This window comes from Corylus avellana, chromosome 1 (assembly GCF_965113065.1).
Source record: "Corylus avellana chromosome 1, dhCorAvel1.hap1.2, whole genome shotgun sequence".
NCBI classification, from domain to species: domain Eukaryota; kingdom Viridiplantae; phylum Streptophyta; class Magnoliopsida; order Fagales; family Betulaceae; genus Corylus; species Corylus avellana.
The window spans coordinates 8,475,676-8,496,110 of NC_142490.1; the positions used below are offsets into that span (position 1 = coordinate 8,475,676).

General features: G+C 37.5%; 1 protein-coding gene across 1 annotated transcript; it reads right to left on the bottom strand.

Annotated features, from left to right (window-relative positions):
• Positions 1–14,236: 14,236 nt before the first annotated feature.
• LOC132169246 (disease resistance protein RPM1-like) lies at positions 14,237–17,044 on the bottom strand. Its single transcript, XM_059580311.2, has one exon. It carries the CDS (start codon positions 17,042–17,044, stop codon positions 14,237–14,239), a length of 2,808 nt encoding a protein of 935 aa, XP_059436294.2.
• Positions 17,045–20,435: the final 3,391 nt, after the last annotated feature.

Sequence of the window (20,435 nt, forward strand, 5' to 3'; positions counted from 1 at the left end):
ATACAATCAGAAAACCATATCATATGTTGTCTATAAAATGCATATCTATGCTATAGGACAGAAAACTAACTCAATAAAGATTGAAAACTTGTATTATACTTATGAAACAGCACTTGTCTTATGAAATGAAAGAGCACTTGTCTTAATTACTGTGGAACAAATCCAGGGAATAAGTGCAAATGATAATTTACTTAGGCTCCGTTTACTTCGACGTAAAATGATTTTCAGAAAATGATTTCCGTATTTTACGGTGTTTACCTCGACGTAAAATAGTGGTCAACGGAAAATATTTTCCTTTTGACCAAAAATTCTTCTTTAATTTTAGGAAAATGGTTTACGGTTTTCAAAACCGTAAACTATTTTCCGACTATGAGCATCTCATTCTTAAATTGATGGATCTTGCCTAGACCCGCATAGAACCTCGTCGGGACTTGTCCGGGTTCCACCCGGGACTTGACCGGGACCTGATCGAGACTTGACCGGGAATTGCCCGGGACTTGACCAGGATCCACCCGGGACTTGCCCGGAAACCCGGAGGGACCTAACCGGGACTTGTCCGGGACATGACCGGGACCTGCCCAGGACTTGCTGGGGACCCTGGAGGGACCTACCCGGGACCCGCCCAGGACCTAACCGGGACTTGCCCGGGACCTGACCGGGACCCACACGGGACCTGCCCGGGACCCGCCCTGGACTTGCCCGGGACCCAATCGGGACCTAACCGGGACTCGCCCGGGACTTGCCTGGAACCCTCTCGGGACCCGACCAGGACTTGACCGGGACATGACTGGGACCCGCCCGGGACTCGCCTGGGACCTGACCGGGACTTGACCGGGACCCGCCCAGGACCTGACCGGGACTTGACCGGGACCTGCCCTGGACTTGACCAGGACCTGCCCGAGACTTGACCGGGACCTGACCAGGACTTGACCGGGACCCGCCCGGGACCCAAGAGGGACTTGCCCGGGACCCGCCCGGGACCCTCCCTGGACCTGACCCGGACCCTCCAGGACTTGACCAGGACCCGCCCGGGACCTGCCTGAGACTTGACCGAGACCCGCACGGGACCTGACCGGGACCCGCCCGGGACTTGACCGTACCTACCCGGGACCTAACTGGGACCGAGCAAGTCCCAGTCAAGTCCTGGGTGGGTCCCGGGCAAGTCCCAGTCAGGTCTCGGGTGGGTCCTGGGCAAGTCTCGGTTAGGTCCCTCCGGGGTCTCGGGCAAGTCTCGGGCGGGTCTCGGTTAGGTCCCAAGCAGGTCTCGGTCAAGTCTCGAGCAGGTCCCCGGCGGGTCCCGGTCAGGTCCCAGGAGAATTTCGTGCAGAGCCCGTTCAAGTCCCGGGCAGGTCCCGGGCGGGTCCCGGTCATGTCCCAGTCTGGTCCCGGGTGCGTCTCGGTCAAGTCCTGGAAGGGTCTTGGTCAGGTCCCGGGCGGGTCTCGAGTGTGTCCCGGTCAAGTCTCGGGCAGGTCCCGGGCGGGTCCCGGTCAAAACTCGTGCAAGTCCTAATGGGGACCTTATTGGAAAAAAATATATATATATAAAAAAAAAAAAGATATTAAAAAAAATTATTTTCCATGTGCAAGGTAAACGCCGTAAAATGTTTTCGATGGAAAATATTTTCAGGGAAAATGAATTTCTTGAAAATATTTTACAAAAGAAACTATTTTACGTCGAAGTAAACGGAGCCTTACTGTGTCCTGATTGTCTTTTTGGTGTATAGGTAGTTAGCACAATTGACTCATATCAAGTGTAACCAATTCCAACATGATTGTCATAACATGATAGTGTTCATTGTTGATTGTATCGTTTCTACAGTATTGTTGTGCAGCTTGTTTGTTACTTGCCTGCTTTGTAGATTTATGTTATCAAAGTACTTATTCTTTTATTTTTTCAACGTTATATGTTGGTGGCCCACCTTACTGAGAAATTGTCTTCTATTATAGAAATTGTTGAGAAAAACTAGCTATGAAATGTGATTAATGAAGGATTCTGGTTTCTGCAATAGGCCCTTGCTCAAACCGTCAAATCATTAGAGAAAAAAGGTAAAAGATGAAAATTTCTCTTTCACAGATCTAACCCTTTTGATAATAAAAATAAAATAAATAAAAACAAAGGGAAATACACTTAGGTCCCCCTGAATTGACTCTCATTTGCATAAGCTTCCTAAAAAAACAAGAAAAAGCTTTCATTTCTTTGAATCAACAAAACCCACAAAAAAAGTGAAACCAAAAATTACCTTCGTCTTCCACAAGGCGTTCAAATACATAGCAAAACAGAACCCTAGCCAGAGCGTTGTGATGATGTTGGGTTTGGATGTCGTGAGTTTTGGCCGTTGGGGTTTCGGCGTCGTCGATGTCTGCTTCTGCAGTTGATTTCTACTGGGTGGGTCTTACGTGGGTGACATAGCACAATGGCTATTTGGGGGTTTCGAAATAAAACCCCCAAGTCTAGGTGCTCACCGTTTTGGCATCGGTGAGTTTTGATCCTATGTGTCTGCTGTGGACACGCAAGATCAAAAACTGGGACTGACATGGCTTGTATCAAAACAGTTCGTTTTGTTTGGGACTAACGGACGTTAAAAAATTAAGAAAAATATAATGGTGGGAATTTATTTGTCTTTTCAATTAACCTAGGAAGTAAAAATTCAAAGAAAAAAAAACTTTGGGAGTTTTTCGTTTTGACACATTGACTCAGGAATTTATAAGATATTTACCCTTAAAAATATCGAGATCATTTAGCAAGCTCTCATACTAGATATGTTTCGGTAGATTCTGTTACTCTTACTATGTTATTTTCACCCTAGTGATACAAAATACTTCTCCCCTTACAAAGCCCAAAAGCAAAAGCCCATTGTGAGTAAAAAAAGTCCATGGCTTTTGAAGCACATTGGTATGAGCCCATAAAACTTGGCATTACAGCCAAATCCACCTCAAATCACACGGTTAGGCACAAGATCGTGCAGGTCCAATAATCAGGGGAGCCCAATCAAGGCTCAACAAACCCAATCAGGGCATAACAAAAGCCAATTTGGGCTCAACAAATCAAATCGTGCCAAAAAGAGTCTAGGTGCATCCGGAAATCATCATACAACCTCTCCAGAGATTATCATGGCAAATATTCATTGAGCAACCATTCCCAAAGATCAAAGACGTCAAGTAAGAGTCTCACAATGACTCACACACTCAGTTGCGTCTATAAAAAGGGCAGCCTACCACAACACAAAAAATACAGTGAATTCTATCTCTACTAACTAAAATTTAGAGGTAGATGGTTAACCCTTTAGGGATTGTATCACCCAAAAAGGATTTGATCATCCTAAATTTGGTGCTAATGCCTCAAATTTGGTGCTAATACCCTAAATTTAGATTCTCCTTTAATATCTATCTTCTTCATTTTTTTTTCCTAAAAAAAAAAAAAAAAAAAAAAAAAAAAAGAAGGTAAAATGTCTGACACTTGGCTATCTCATAGCAACCGTAAATCTCTATTCCTATTCCTAGGAATAGTTATTCCAATGAGAATGACTAATCCCATGTAAACTGAGTGGAATAGTTATTCCTTATAGAATGTAATAGATTTTCCAAAAAACCCATTTATTATTTTTTAGGGTTAAATACCAAATACCCTCTTGGGTTTGATAACTTTATTTTTACCCCCTTGGGGTTTCATTTTTATCACAGGACCCCCCTGGGTTTTGATAAATGACCAAGTTAGTTCATCCATTAGTTGACCGTTAGGACTGACACATGGACCAATCAAATGTTGACTTGTGGCATCTATTTAATTTGTTAAAATTAAAAAAAAAAATGCATATATATTTTTTTTTAAAAAAAAAAAGAAAAGAAAAAAAATTGGCCACCCCCAAATGGCCCCCCTGGGCCATTTGGGGGTGGCTGCTCAGGGGTTGGCCTGGCCACCCCCATGGCCAAATTTGTTTTTTTTTTTGTTTTTTCCTTTAAAAAAAATTACATTTTTTTTTTTTAATTTTAAAAAAATTAAATAGGTGTCACGTGTCAATATCTGATTGGTCCACGTGTCAATCATAACGGTCAATTAACGGATGGACTAACTTAGTCCTTTATTAAAACCCCAGGGGGTCCTATGATAAAAATGAAACTTCAGGGGGGTAAAAATAAAGTTACCAAACCCCAAGGGGGGTATTTGGTATTTAACCCTATTTTTTATTTTAATTTAACCCTAAAATTTGTTTTTTATTAAAAAATAAAATTAAAAAAAATAATTTAAAAAAGAAAAAGAAAAAGGAAAACGTTGAATTGCAGGGATGGCCGGCAATCCCATTGGAGTGGCCGGTCACCCCTGGCATGACCTGGGGATGGTTGCACCACCCCCAGAGCACCTTGGGGTGGACCCCCGAGGTACCCGGGGGTGGCACGACCACCCTCGGTGGATTTGGGGGTGGCCGAGGCTCATCGATCTCTTTCTTCGCATCCTCGATTTCTCTCTTCAGTCTCGTTTCTTTGGCTACTAGTTTCGCTTTGACCGGTACGCGATTCTCAACGTTAAAATCAGCTCCGAAATGCTCCAATTTGTGGAGGCGTCATCATCGTCACTGTCCAATGTATACACAGGTGTGGACCCTGAACCCATTTTTGCTTCTTTCGGCATAGTAAAAAGCCGATTTCAAAATCCAAACTCACTAAAACAGAGAATCTTCAAGAGAGTAGGCAAAAGCAGATTTCAAAATCCCACACCCACCAAAAGACTCTCAAATTTGAACGATGTTGGAGATTAGGGTTTCGAAGATGCCGCAATGTTGGTGAACGATGGGGCTAATGCCTTTGAAAGATTTGAAAATGTGAATAAGGCTAACGCTTTTCATGTGAAAATGGAGGATGATGCGATTGATTGTGATGGAAATACAAGTGCGATCAAAGGAAATAAGGCCACTCCAATGGGGTTGCCGGCCACCCCTCCAATTCAACGTTTTCCTTTATATATATATATATATATGTTTTGTTATTTTATTTTATGTAAATAAGTTTCTTTTTTTTATTAGAAAAAAAAAAAAAAGAAGAAGTGTAGGGTTTTTGGTAATTTTGGTTAACTCCAATTAGAATACATATGTTGTTACCAAACTAAGGAATAGGAATAACTATCCCATTCTACTTTTCTCTATTCCTGATAATAGCTATTCCTTTACCTAATGGAATACTCAATCCGTAAACCAAACGAGTCCTAAGTTTAACAACATGGGTAAAGTATTTTTCGATGGAGTTAATATTGAAATCTAGAGTACAAGCTTATTGTAACTTTTTAGATTATGGTTTTTGACGCAATATAAATGCAAATATGCAAAAGTTAGGTAAGATATTTTCATATGCAGTCTGCAATATTGGAATTTAGAGGATCTACTTGCCTTTTAACTTTTCGTAACATGGCTTCTGTTTTCAACTTGTGTGGTAGCCCAAACGATGGAAAAATTAGCTTCAGTTTCAGTTAAAAGTATGGAAAGGTTACAGACAAAAAACAGGGAGTCTTGGCTTTACATAACTATACGGTGATATGATGCTATCTTAACCACATATAAGAGTATTATTATATAGGCTTCTGATTTGCTCGATCTTCTATTGACTCTAACCAGTTTTCTTTTCCATATTCGTATGATGCTTTAGAGAGTACGTTGGAGGAGGAAATTTCTGTCCAATAAGTAATTCTCCTAGGAAACTCATCCCCTATTGACCATTATTTCTTAATACCTCTCAGTAGAGAAGTCTAGATGCAGTGTGCAGTGAGAACGTCAGGATTACTCTTAGACTAATCAGCTCACAAGAAAATTGAACCAGGATACACGTAAGCAATTAATATTTGCAACTCCTTTGAGATTTGGAAGATTTTTACTATGTATTTTTCTGTACCTTTTATAAAATAACTTCTATAAATACAGTTCTTTGTACCTTTTTAGTAAAGAAATGCCATCTCAGCATGGAACACAAAAACAGGGGAAAAAAAAAAAAAAAAATCAAAAACAGCTCAAGCATAGAAATCTCATCTTGAACAAAAGCAATCATCTCACTGAAGCACATAGTTTAAAAATTATAACTCTTCATTCAATTGATATTTGTTTACAGCTTATACAGCTACCTGCTTATTCATAAAGGAGCGTCAATAATTGTAATACTACTAACAGATTATGAAGGTGGAATAATCAGATGGTAGATAATTGTAGATTCGTGGACCTTGCAGAATCATAAAAGCAATGAACTACAATGTGGTTGTAGCCTGTACTCTGTCATATTCCTGCATCACTCATACTTGCAGACGCTCCAACAAGTTTGACTCACCTAACTTGTATATTTGATATCGTTCTCCTTTAATCCTATGGCTGAAACGGATAGTAGTTACCTTCTTGACTTTCCAATTGGAAAATCTTTGCCTTTATCTGGCTGCAAATGTAGCACAAATTCTCTCTGCATTTCATAGAAGTCGACAATCTTTAAGCTTTTCAGGTGCTGGAATCCAAAGGGTACCTCCTTCATTTGTGGACATGACCCAATCTCTAGTTGCTCAAGAACAGGCAGTGAACCTCTGTCTATTTCTACCATCTTTAATCTATTCAACTTTTTCAGTGTGACCTTTTTAAGCTTTTGAAAACCGCCTTTCTCAAAATGTAGCCGTTCTCCATCATACCCCTGACGAAGGCTAAGATTAATTAAATTAGGCAAAGTCTTGACACAAATTAGTGGATCTTCCACTAAAAATGAGAAACATAAGCTTAATGTGACCAGATTATGAAGCCCTAGAATCCAGTTGGGCAACCTCTCCAACCACCCCCTTAGAAAGATATGTTCTAAAAATTGAGGCGGCGATGAAATTGATTGGAAATCTAAAATTTTTTCTTCATTGATTGAGCTTACAACCAAAGTCTTAAGCTGGGCCATATTTTGTAGGGAAGCACACAAATCCTTCCTATTTTTTGCCACCATATTTGAAATGCCAAGCGTCGTCAATTAACTCAACTTTTCCCAGCTTTGTGAATAGACCAACGCCTTGATGATTTGTCTCTACAAGTGATAGAGGCAAATCAAACATCAATAATGTTCATTTGTTTACAATTCAAGATAAGTTCTGTGTTTCTCATTTCATAACCATCATATATGTCAGTACCAGACCCAACACTTCATACATGCCCATCAAACCGCTATAAACTTTTATAGACATCTTATTACCATGTAGTGTATTTGAAAGGAACTCCCAAAGGCACAATGCTGCTGTAATTTCAGGAAACTACAAATGCCGTTAACCCACCAGAAAAACTACATGACTATGTTTCAGCGGACAGCCCACCACATTTGGTCTTTGACTTTTGACAGACATCCCAATTCTAAGGTGAAGACAACCATATATTGTCATGTACACATGCAATGTGTTGCACAGGAAATAAACACTTGTCAAATCATATGCACAAGCAAGCTGATGATACTCAAGACAAATAGCTACAATAATATTGCCAAACCTTTTTTCACATCCGTCAGAGATTGAAAGGTCGTTTGTAGTTCAATCTTGATGCAATTTTAGAGTGTTGCTCCTGACGACGAGTGCTACGTATTGACTAGTGTCGATCGTTGGAATTCCTCTCAAATCGCTTGGTTGCTAATACTTATTTGGTGAGATCTTTCTTTATTCTTGTTGGAATCCACTTTAGGGTGATAAATTTATGTTTAATCCAAGAATGCATGTATTCTTGATGTGGCGATAACCTCTAGATATTTCTCTAGGAAAGACAATTGTAAACTCATTATTGTTGATAGTGGAAGATTTAACTGGACTAGGTCTCGTGGTTTTTACCTTCGCGTTGGAGGGTTTTCCACTTTAAAATCTTGGTGTCTTGCTTGTGGGTTGGCTTGATTATTATTTTGCTACTGTGTTATTATTTAATTTGCACAAAGAGGGGTAGATTAATTCCGCTAAGCATTTGAAACTGGTGTTCACTCCTAACAAAAAGGTTGAAGGGATCTACGTCAGACAATCTTTTACAAGACTAGTAAATTTGACATGAAATTAAAAGGTTAGGAAAGAGTTTGACTATATTTAATTAAATAGGTCGAGTTATAGTTAAAATATATAGTTCGTATACTAATGCTTCACAATTGGAACCCGACACACGATATAATGGTTGGCAATTTTTGACATGACACGTGAACTTAATACACAATTAGAAGGCTAGGGTTTAACTCGTTTAATTAAATGAGTCTGAGTTAAAATTGACCTATATAATCTTTTACATTTGCCTTGACATGACCCGAATTCGACACGCGAACACAAATTGTCACCCTTAGATAGAACCACCGGTTGTGATCATAATAACACATACCTGCTAGGAATTAATAACATAAAGAGCCTAAAAAGTGAAAAACTACCGGCACTCTCTTAAAATATGAGTGAAACCTAAAGTGACAAATACTGATAGACAAATACGGGTAAATATTCAGACAGTTTCTTTAAGACTACTTAACCACTACCATCACGGTAAATACAAGTTGTATTTGTTTTTTTTTTTTTTTTTTCTAAAAAAAAAAAAAAAAAAAAAATTTATTATTATAGCTATTCATGTCAGGCATGGTCCCATTATCTTTTACCTTTTCCAACCAAAGATTGTTTCTTTGGATTTGCTTTGTTTTAGCGGCCAGGAGACGTTGTTTTCAAATTCCCTTATCTATTTGATACAATTAATAAAATTTGACTTACTACGAATTATAGTAGAAGCATGAAATTTGACTTCCTTACATGTAAGTCAGGTTTCTCTTGATTTCTGCTTCCAAAAGGCCTCTTCCCTGTTGAATTTGTTCTTGTAGATCAATCTAGAGGTTTTCTTCCAAATTCAAACTATCAGTCGTTGGGTTCATAGATTGCTTCCATTAAGCTTCTAATTCTACTTTGACTATGGTCGAATTTGTCATTGTTCCAGCTTTTAAAAGCTCACTTGGTGGTCTTTCATTTTTGACAGAGGATGAATTGAGAGGATCCTTGAATAGCTTCTTTCTAGGTAGCAACTACAACATCATGTCTACTATGGTTTGTCGTGAGTAAACTTGTGAAATTTGTGTTTCACATTGGTGAAATATAATGAGAGTGAGTGGTTAATATACTTAAGTTGTCTTAAGCTCATTAGCTTAAACTTTTGGGTTAGTTGGTTTTCTAAATGGTATATTAATGTACTATTTGTTGACTCTCTTGATGCTTCTTTCCCTTTCTTTAAAGCATTTCAGTGTAGTTTTAATATTTTAGTCTATGTAGTTATACTATAATGGAATGTTCTTTTAAGGTAATTTCGTTTTTTCTCTATAAATGATCAGTACGCACTTCTTGAAAATGCGGAAAAATGAAGTTTTAGATTTTTTTTTTTGGATATAAAAGGTATGTTCCCAACATAATCTCAAATACGCTCTAAATAAAAAATACATTATAACACCTTCATATCAAAGCCCTCAAAACTGTTACATATGAGAATAAAATCCTTGGAAGAATTAAGCTTTTAATTATAAAAGATCCTTTATGTTGATTCAAGTCTAATTACAATTGCTAGATCATTTTTGTAACATAGATTAGTGTTAGTTCTTGTGTTTGCTTAATTCAGTTCCAAAATGTAGAGGCTACTGTTCACAGGCTCAAACACTGATATAGAATGCTCAGAATCAAATCTCCACTGTTCATAATGTAGATTCATGTGTCATGAATGTCCTTAAAAAATTTTAGCTCAATCGGACCACAAACGCCCATGATCGGAGCTGTTGATTAAGACTGGACAGCATTTTTAGAATACTGTTTCACCTATTGCATGCCGGGTCCGGATAGGCCTTCCCCGTGTCTGGACCACATTTCTAGAAACTCCATTTTTGCACCGCAAGGCCGTGTCCGGACAGCCCATTAACCTGTCCGGACATCCCGTTCCTATTATGTCCAAAAACGTGTTTTTAATGGGCCCAAGTCTAGCATTTGATGTACTGATATATAAACATCATTATAGAAGAGAGAGTCACGAATTTTTACCCCAAAGAGTTCGTGTGAGGCTGTGCTTGAGTGATTATTTTGTTGTGAGCCAAATTGATTCCTCTTAGAGGATTTTGGTTAGTTTTGATTGTGTGCTTAATTGAAGTCTATCGAAAGGGTCCGATAAAGAAGAATTACATTGAAGAAGATTCTGAGTGAGGAGACAAGTTGGAGGCTTGTCGATCTTATAGAGCCAAGGTCTTGCAAAGGGTTGTAAGTGTTCCAAGTGTCTATAATCTCTGGATAATCTTTTGATAGTGATTTCCTGGGTTTGGCTGCCCCGGAGAGGTTTTACTTTTAGAACGTTTTCTAAAAGGTTTCATTTTCGTCACCAAAATCTTTGTGTTTGATTTTACTTGTTTTTGGTGATTGTTTGCTTAGATTTAAATATCTGTTAATTCCACATAAAATTGTGATATTTGTCTGTTTAGAGTTTTTCAATTGGTATCAAAGTGGATTCACTCTGTTTGGCTTAAATTCCTGAGTGAGATCCTTGACTCATTTTTACTATGAATACATCTCAGTCCCTTGTCATTGACTCTTTTGGTTTTGATGATCTTGACAATGTGTACAAGATCCTCTCTAATGAGTATAGCCAACTGTCCTACAGATACAAAAAGATTTGTAAGAATTTTAAAACTGTAGAATAGGAAAAAGAGTCTGTGGCGAATGAATTGTCTAAATCACATGCCTTGATTGATTCTTTTAAATTCTAAGATGTCTGTGCTTGTTAAAAAGAATATATCACTTGAGAATGATTTAAAAGAACTCTCACAAAAATTCTCTAGTGATAATTTGAAAAGTTTTTTCTGTGTTGATAACAAGCATAGTATGATTGTTAATAATGGTGTTTGCTCTACTTCGCATGCTTCTAAGTCTGAAAGAAAGACCTTGATTGTTAAGCCTGTGAATGTTAAAGAAGTCAAGGCTAATACAGTCTGTTTGGATAATGGCAAAAACTCTTGTTTGAATAATTGTGTGAAGCCCAAATCGAAGACTTCTTCTAAGAAACAAACTCAAGCTAAGTTTGTTCCGACATGCTACCATTGTGGGATTATTGGTCACATTAGACCAAACTGTTTTCAGTTTATATCCCAAAGACTTTGGAAAAACTCGGCTTCTCCTAAGAAAGAAAAATGTGATATAGAGTCGGGTTTGCCTAGATCAAAGTCTAAATATATTCCTTCTTATAAAAGACAACATTCTCAAGGTTTGTTCCCACCAGTCATCATTGTGGCAAAGTTGGTCATATTCGACCAAATTGTTTTAAATTGAGACCTCATGTGCATCATAAATCTAGTCCTAAGATTGTTCAAGAGTGGGTTAGGAAGGGTTATAACATTCACCCATTGAGGGGGAATGGTAGTGATCTCACCTAAAGTTAGGTGAGTCAATAACATGCCTAGGATTGATTGTTTTGCTTATTTTTGAATATCCTAGAGCGTGTTATTTTTCTTTGCTTTACATTTTTTTGTTTTTGCTTTCTTGTTTATGCATTGCCTTGTTTTTGTTGTTACACTTTTTGTATGATGAGTGTATACATGGTTGTTTTGAGATTCTTATTTTGAGGCATATTAAAAAAGGATTTTTCAAGAAATTCATATATCATGATTTTTGAAAGGCTTATAGATGAGATGTTGTGTGCGGACCACCAAGATTTTTGTCTACTTGCTAATCAAATGTTCATGAATGTGTAATGTCTTGTGAAGACCTAGAAGTAGTTATTAAACCAAATCATTATTTTGTAGTGGGACCTATAAGATGTGATGAAAGTTTAATGCTAAAGGACATTCATGTATTGCCTGTTATAATCTCAATTCAAGCATGTTGTTGTTGTTGTTGTTTTTTTTTTTTTTTCTTTATGCATTGCATTTTTGTTTGTTTTGCATTTGTTTTCGTTCGTGTGCATTTCTTTTGTGAAAATTTTCAAAAAGACAAAAATATGTTACTTTGATTGTTTTCTTTTCTTTCTTTTGTCTTATGCACCTAAATAGTCCATTAATTTCTCATGTTGCTTTTTATGGATTTAATTCCTTGCGTCTTGGAATGCTCTTAATATGCATGAGATGAAAATTTGTGTCCATGGACTTGTTTTTGTGGTTACCTAAAGCCTGAGTTTATGTGGTACATTTTGCCTATGCTTTATCTCTTGTGCGCATTTAAGCTTAAATTGAGGTTTTGTTTCACTTTATTTGTGAGGTTTGTTAGGTAACCATATGAGGTTTTTGACTAGTCATATTTTATTCAAATTGACCATATGCTAGTTGAACCTAGGGCTTAAAAATTTCTGCTTTCTCTTTTGTGATAAGCACCAAAAGTTTAAAGACACTTTCTCAAAGAGAAAAATAAACAAAATAGTGAAACAAATAAAATCAAAAGATCATATTCCAAAAGGAATTTATTTCACTGTGTCAAACTTGTGCAAAATGTTTTACAATGAGAGTGGCTAGGCCCTAGTATGATAAGGTTTGACTTTTGATTTGATATACTTGTCAAAACCTCATGGTGGTGAAACTTTCTCCTCATTTTGTAAGTTAAAATTTTTTCTCTTTGGATGGCTTACATACACACCACACAAGTATGAGTTGAATGGAACATTTTTCTTTGCTTGAGTTAAGCAATATGAGTTTTTTGCCATTTCTAGTCTCATGTATATTTTGCATATTTGGAGCATGTTTGAGATATTCATTGTGCAATACATGAGTCATTGATGTATATATCATGTGTGTTCATTTGACTTTTGAGGGGGAGAAACATTTTTTGCTTTTCCAGTTTCTTGTTGATAATTGAGTCATACATTGAGGGGGAGTTTTGGTGATGTTTCTTTATGACCTTGCATTCTACGTCATTTTTTTTTTATCATGAGTTTTATTTATATCTTCTTGTTCCACATATGCCTTGACGTATTTTGTGAAGTGTTTCAGGAAACATGAAGACCTTTTGTCATTCTGTGACAAAAATGGGGAGTAAATATGGGGAGATGATGGGATTGGCTTGGCATTTTGGTTTTGTCACTGAATTACCAAAGGGGGAGTTTGTTAGTTCTTGTATTGGCTTAATTCAATTCCAAAATGCAGAGGCTACTGTTCATGGGCTCAAACACTGATATAGAATGCTCAGAATCAAATCTCTACCGTTCATAATGTAGATTCATGTGTCATGAACGTCCCTTCAAAATTTCTACTCAATCGGACCACAAACGCCCATCGATCGGAGCTGTTGATAAAGACTGGACAACATTTTCAAAATGCTATTTCACCCATTGCATGCTGGGTCCTGACAGGCCTTCCCCGTGTCCGGACCGCATTTCCAGAAACTCCATTTTTGCTCTGTAAGGCCGTGTCCGGATAGCCCGTTAACCTGTTCGGACATCTCGTACCTATTATGCCCAAAAACGTGTTTTTAGTGGGCCCAGGTCTAGGGTTTGATGTACTGATATATATACATCATTATAAAAGAGAGAGGCACGAATTTTTACCCGAAAGAGTTTGTGTGAGGCTGTGCTTGAGTGATTATTTTGTTGTGAGCCAAATTGATTCCTCTTAGAGGATTTTTGTTAGTTTTGATTGTGTGCTTAATTGAAGTCTATCGAAAGGGTCCGATAAAGGAGAATCACGTTGAAGAAGATTGTGAGCGAGGAGACAAGTTGGAGGCTTGTCCATCTTATAGAGCCAATGTCTTGCAAAGGCTTGTAAGTGTTCCTAATGTCTGTAATCTCTGGATAATCTTTTGATAGTGATTTCCTGGGTTTGGCTGCCCCGGAGAGGTTTTACTTTTAGAACGTTTTCTAAAATATTTCCTCTTCGTCACCAAAATCTTTGTGTTTGATTTTACTTGTTTTTTATGATTGTTTGCTTAGATTTAAATATCCGTTAATTTCGCATAAAATTGAGATATTTGTCTGTTTAGAGTTTTTCAATTAGTATCAAACAATTTTTAGTGATCAAACATTAAAATATCAAATAAACAGATGTACCAAAAAAAAAAAAAAAAAAGCACAATTTAAAATGTAAAAGGTTGTGGTAACAATTGAAACTGTAGCCTAGGTTGGAACTCACAGGCTAATGCAAGTCTTATTAACCATCAAAATTTAGTTAGTCAGCCACAATGTTAAGAATTTTATCATTACATATAATAGAAGTAGAAAATTTTCATTAAAGTCTTGTGGCATAGAGGCACATACCTTGTATATCACTAAAACTACATGGTAGTTTGATTCTTCTAGTCTCACCCTTTCAAACGCTCCAACAAGTCTGAGTCACCGAGCTTATATATTTGATATCTTTCTCCTTTAATCCTATACCTGAAATATATAGTACTTGCCTTCTTGACTTTCCAATAATCTTCCCCTCCATCTGGTTGCATCCGTAGCACAAATTCTCCTTGCATTTCATAGAAGTCGAGAATCTTTAGGCTTTCCAGGTGTTGGATTCCATAGGGTACCTCCTTCATTCGTAGGCATGGCCCAATCTCTAGTTGCTCAAGAACAGGCAGTGATCCTATGCCTATTTCCACCATCTTTAAGTTTTTCAACTCTCTGAGTGTGAGCTTCTTGAGTTTTCGAAAACCGCCATCCTCGAAATGCAGCTGCTCCCCATCATACGCATGATTGAGGGATAGGTTAGTTAGATTAGGCAAAGCCTGGACAAATGGCAGTGGATCTTCCTCTAATGATGAGAAAAATAAGGCTAGTGTGACTAGATTCTGAAGCTCTGAAATCCAGTTGGGCAACTTCTCCAATCGCCCCCATAGAACGATATGCTTTAGAAATGGAGGTGGCGAAGAAATTGATTCTAAGTCTATAATCTCATCTTCACTAATTGAGCCTACAATCAAAATGTTAAGGTGGACCATTTTTTGTATGGAGGTACATAGCACCCTCCCACGTTCTGCAGTCATATTTGAAATGCCCAACATCCTCAACTGCCTCAACTTTTCTAGCTCTTCAAATAAACCAACCCCATGATGATTTGCCTCAATAATTGATAGCTCCTGCAATTCGTTTAAACATCCAACCCCTTCATGTACTTTTACTCCTCGCGCCGAATAAAGGCTACTTTTAATTTCGAAGTCATGAGAATGAGCCAAAATATGTCTTAGCTTATAAAGCCTAAATATCTCAATTGGAAGCTCACGCACTAAGGTTTGCACGACATTTAGTGTTTGCAGATTGTGTAGCCTACCCATTGACTTTGGAAGTATCTTCACTTTTGTTCTCCTCAAATTTAAGTACTTCAAATGGAATAAATTACCCACTTCTTGAGGAAGATAATCAATAGGAGCATCTTCAAAATCTAACACTTTCAAAAGCTTGAACTTTTTGAACAATTTAACTATGAAAGAATTGGGCATTTCATTAATGTTGAAGAGAAAAACAGAACGAACCCGAGAGTATTCACTTGTCTCAAAAATGTCTTCTTTAGCATCATGGATGGATAGGCACCGACTTATACCATGGGAAGTGGTATCACCTGCTTCCAAAACTTGAAAGAAATTCAACTCTCCAGTCTTCGATAGGATGGTTTCATGCAGCAGATCATGGATTCTATACTTTCTATAGATCTCATTATCAAGCTCCCCAAATGAAACTTGAACCAAGTTTCTGTGGATGAGCTCATTGAAGTATTCCTCTGCCACATCTTCCAATGCTTTTCCCTTCTTTCCTTTTATAAAGCCCTCAGCTACCCATAGTCGAAGTAATCTTGCACCTGTGATTGAGTAGTCCTCTGGAAAAATGCCAAAGTACAAGTAGCAAGACTTTAGGTAGCACGGAAGATCATGATAACTAAGAGAGAGAATTTTGGTTACACTTGTAAGGTGTGGATTACATTCTAGCTCAGAACTGAGGCTATCATGCAACTTTTTCCATTCGAATGACACCTTTTCCTTTGTTGACAGAAGACCACCTATGGCAACAATTGCAAGTGGTAGGCCTTCACATTTTTTGACAATTTCCATCGACAGTTTCACCAAATCTTTGGGACAACACCTTTGAAACTCGGATTGGAATGCCTTTCTACAAAACAATTCCCAAGCCTTGTCTTGAGACAGTGGTTGTAACTTGTGGGCCTGATCGGATAAAGATTCTTTACAAGATAGACCAATGAGATCACTGCGTGTTGTGATAATAATCCTGCTTCCTCTGTCATTGCATGGTAAGGCATGTTTCACAATTTCCCAAAACTCTGTCTTCCAGACATCATCAAAAACCACAACATACCTCTTTTGTTCTAAACATTTCCTCAGCTGGCTAATTAGTGTGATCTCGTCTGTCATGTCTATTTGCCTTGGAGCTATTGTATTTCCATGGTAGATTTTCTCTATCATGGACATGAGTATCTTCTGCACGTTGTATGATTGAGACACGGTGATCCAAACACGACAGTCAAAATGTCCTTTCACAGATTCATTCTCGTATACTTTCTTAGCAAGAGTTGTTTTACCAATTCCGCCCATGCCTACCACTGACATCACAGAGCGTTTAGATGCTTCCCCCACCAACCAGCTTACAAGTTCATCCCTCGTAGACTCAATCCCCACAACTTCATCTTCCTCAATGAAAAGTGAACCCACTCTAGGGTCATGCCATGTTACATTGGATTCACTGCTACTTGATCCTTGCTCTACAAAACGAAAACCATATCTTTCACTTCTTTCTTTGATTTCACGGATTGATATTTTAATATCGTGAATCTTGGTAGCTATGTCATGACGTGGTTTTAGTTTTTTGAATATGTGGCCAATTTTATGGAGGAAACCAATAACACTTCGCTGATGACGATGTTGTGCCATGTGAAGAACATATTCATCTATTACGTCTTCTATATGATAGGCTACTTCTCTCACTTGTTTCACCCATGTTTTTACGCTATCTTGGAGGTCTCCTTTATCTGCATCTTTGAGGAAACACTGGATGCTCTCAAGTTCATCTTTAATGTCCACAACATCTCGGTGGATACCCTGTAGCAATTTTGATTCATGAGCGATCAACTGAACCAACTCATTGATGACAAGGGTCACAGCGGTTTCTGTCATGCTTTCCTCTCTAATCTTCACCTAGTGAAAATGATATTGTCACGATTAGAAAAGAATTTGGGCTAACTGACACATCCCAAGGGCATCGCAAGACATGACACTTACTAAGAATTGTTTTTGTTTTTTTATAAGAAATCAAAATATCATTAAAAAGTGAAAGCGTAACTCAGATACATAGGAATTATACAAGAGAAACACCAAGATAAAATGAGAAGAAAAAAAAATCTGAAAACTAAGCTAATTGGGAAAGACAAATGGAAATGTTCAAAGGTAAAGCGTATTGAATAACAAAGACTACTTATACTAAGAACTTATATTAAACCTAACTGAAACATTTTCTTAATTTCTATTTCATCCAAGAACCAAGTATTTGCACTACCAAATTACTTAAAAAAACATCAATTAGAGATCGATAAATAATGCAACAAAACTTAATTGGACAAAGTTTTTCACCAAACTAGGTTGGAGGAAATTCCTCCAACCTATTCTATAAAAATGACATGTGTCCTCTACATGTGAGAAGCACATACTTTTTTTAATTGTAAGGACAAATGAAAGAAATTTTATTTAATAAGAATGTGTTTCTCACATGCTAGTTAAAAAAAGCATGTGCTTCTCACATATAGAGTACACATGTCATTTTTATAGAATATGTTGGAGGAATTTCCTCCAACCTAGTTTGGAGGAAAACTCTGCTCAACTTAATAACAAAATAAATCTTCTAGTTAAAGAACTCCATAACTGCCAAACACAATAACTCAAAAATCCCAATTCTTCTCTGAGATATATTCTCCCAGCAGCATAGTTTGGGTCCAATGTACTTATAAACTACAAACTCCAACTCTAACTAATACAACGACATACTTATTGAAATCTCTACATCTAACCAGACTCCAGCAATCAGTTAACTAACTATCTCAACTCGAGGAACCTCCTGAAAATATATATATATATATATATATATATATATATATGGGGGCTAATGCCGTATAAGAAGCATAGATAATAGGGTTAGGGGATCGAAATGCAAGTTCAAGCTAAATAACACATCAAATTCAAAACCCCTATGAGCCAATCAAATTCCCCACAAAAGAATATTTTGACTATGAATTTATCCAAGGTCACATGATAGAGTAAACACCATTATAATCATTATGCCACGAAGACGTCAATATGCCACAAAGAGATCAATTATGTTACAAAGACATCGGTTACCAAAACCCCGAGGATAAATTCATAAAATGCTCACATGTTTAATTTTCCATGTAAAATTCATTAAGAAAAATGCTAAATTATATTTACATCAAGTTGCAATGTTATTTGATACCATAAATCAACAAGTCAATAATTCCCCATAACCATAAGTAATATAATTAAACTAATGCATTTACCAAGTGCATGTAATTTTCTCAACGAACAAGTAAAAGAAAATGCCCAGCAATATAAAAATAATTTTACTTTCATGAACATGGTTCAAGAATCGCATTTAATTAAACAAGTAAAATGATATTTTTCAAATTCCATTAGCTAAGCAACATACCTCGCTTGCTACCAAACCAAGTTGCCTTCCAAAAGTTGTAACAACTTACTTGTGCCCAAAACTATTTATAACAACTGATAAAAGCTTGAAAAACTACTATTTTTTCTTTATTCACCAATATTATGTCATTCATGTTTCCTTCTTCCAACTACTTCTCATAAACTCAAACACCCACAATCTAAATCTTCCCCTCTTAAGCAAACCCAACGAAAACAAGATTACCCACAAACCAAAAACAGAAAATCCACATAAAAATCCAATCTTTAAAGCAAAAGAAAAGAATGCCCAAAAAGGAGAGTCACGCTCAAGACACCCAAAAAAAAAAAAAAAAAAAAAAAAAAATCTATGCTCAAGAATGTTGCAGAAACTAGAGGAATTTGAAGCTTTTACCTTGAATTACGTTGGGTAAGGCTGCATTGAGTTTGACAAAAATGTTGCCAGAGGAAGGTAGCTTGCTGGTGGTGAGATGGCTGCTGTTTTTAACTTGTGTGGTAGCCCAAACTATGGAGAAATTAGCTTCAGTTTCAGTTAAAAGTATGGAAAAGTAAGAGACACAAAATAGGGGGTCTTGGCTTTACAAAACTATATGGTGGTCATGTGATGATAAGAGTATTATCATATAGGCTTCTGATTTACTGGCCTCCTGGCGGCTCATGCAACTAGTTTCCTTTTTCCATATTCATATGATGCCTTAGAGAGCGGGTTGGAGAAATTTAGTCCGCTGAGGAAATTTCTGTCCAATTAAGGAATTCTCCATGGAAATTAAACTCATTCCCACTTGACCATTTCTTGAGCTTGACTAATCAGCACACAAGTCAATTGAACCACAATACACGCAACTAATGTTTGCAACTCTTATGAGATTTTTTAGATATTTTTATTTGTATTTATGTCTAATGTTTGCAACTTCTAGGAATAGTTGGGAATAACTAATCCCATTAACAGGAATAGATATTCCTTTAAAAAATAGTGGAATAGTTATTACTTATGAAATTGAATAAATTTTCCAAAAAATTCCCTTATTATTTTTTATTTTATTTTTAACCCTAAAATTTGTTTTTTATTAAAAAAAAAAGAAGAAAAAAAAAAAAAGGAAAACGTTGAATTGCAGGGATGGCCGGCAACCCCATTGGAGTGGCCGGCCACCCCTGGCATGACCTGGGGGTGGCCGCACCACCCCCAGAGCACCTTGGGATGGACACCCGAGGTACCTGGGGGTGGAGCGACCACCCCCAGTGGATTTGGGGGTGGCCGGGGCTCATCAATCTCTTTCTTCGAATCCTCAATCTCTCTCTTCAGTCTTGTTTCTGGCTACCAGTTTCGCTTTGACCGGTACGTGATTCTCAACGTTGAAATCAGCTCCGAAATGCTCCAACTCGTGGAGGCGTCATCATCGTCGCTGTCCAATGCATACACAGGACTAGACCCTGAACCCATTTTTGCCTCTTTCGGCACAGTAAAAAGCCAATTTCAAAATCCAAAGTCACCAAAATAGAGAATCTTCAAGAGAGTAGGCAAAAGTAGATTTCAAAATCCCACACCCACCAAAAGACTCTCAAATTTGAACGATGTTGGAGATTAGGGTTTCGAAGTTGGAGGAAGATGCCGCAATGTTGGTGAACGATGGGGCTAATGCCTTTGAAAGATTTGAGAATGTGAATAAGGTTAACGCTGTTCATGTGAAAATGGAGGTTGATGCGATTGATTATGATGGAAATACGGCCACTCCAATGGGGTTGCCGGCCACCCCTGCAATTCAACGTTTTTGGTTTTTTTTTTTTTTTTTTTTTTTTTAAAGTGTAAGGTTTTTGGTAATTTTGGTTAACTCCAATTAGAATCCATATGTTATTA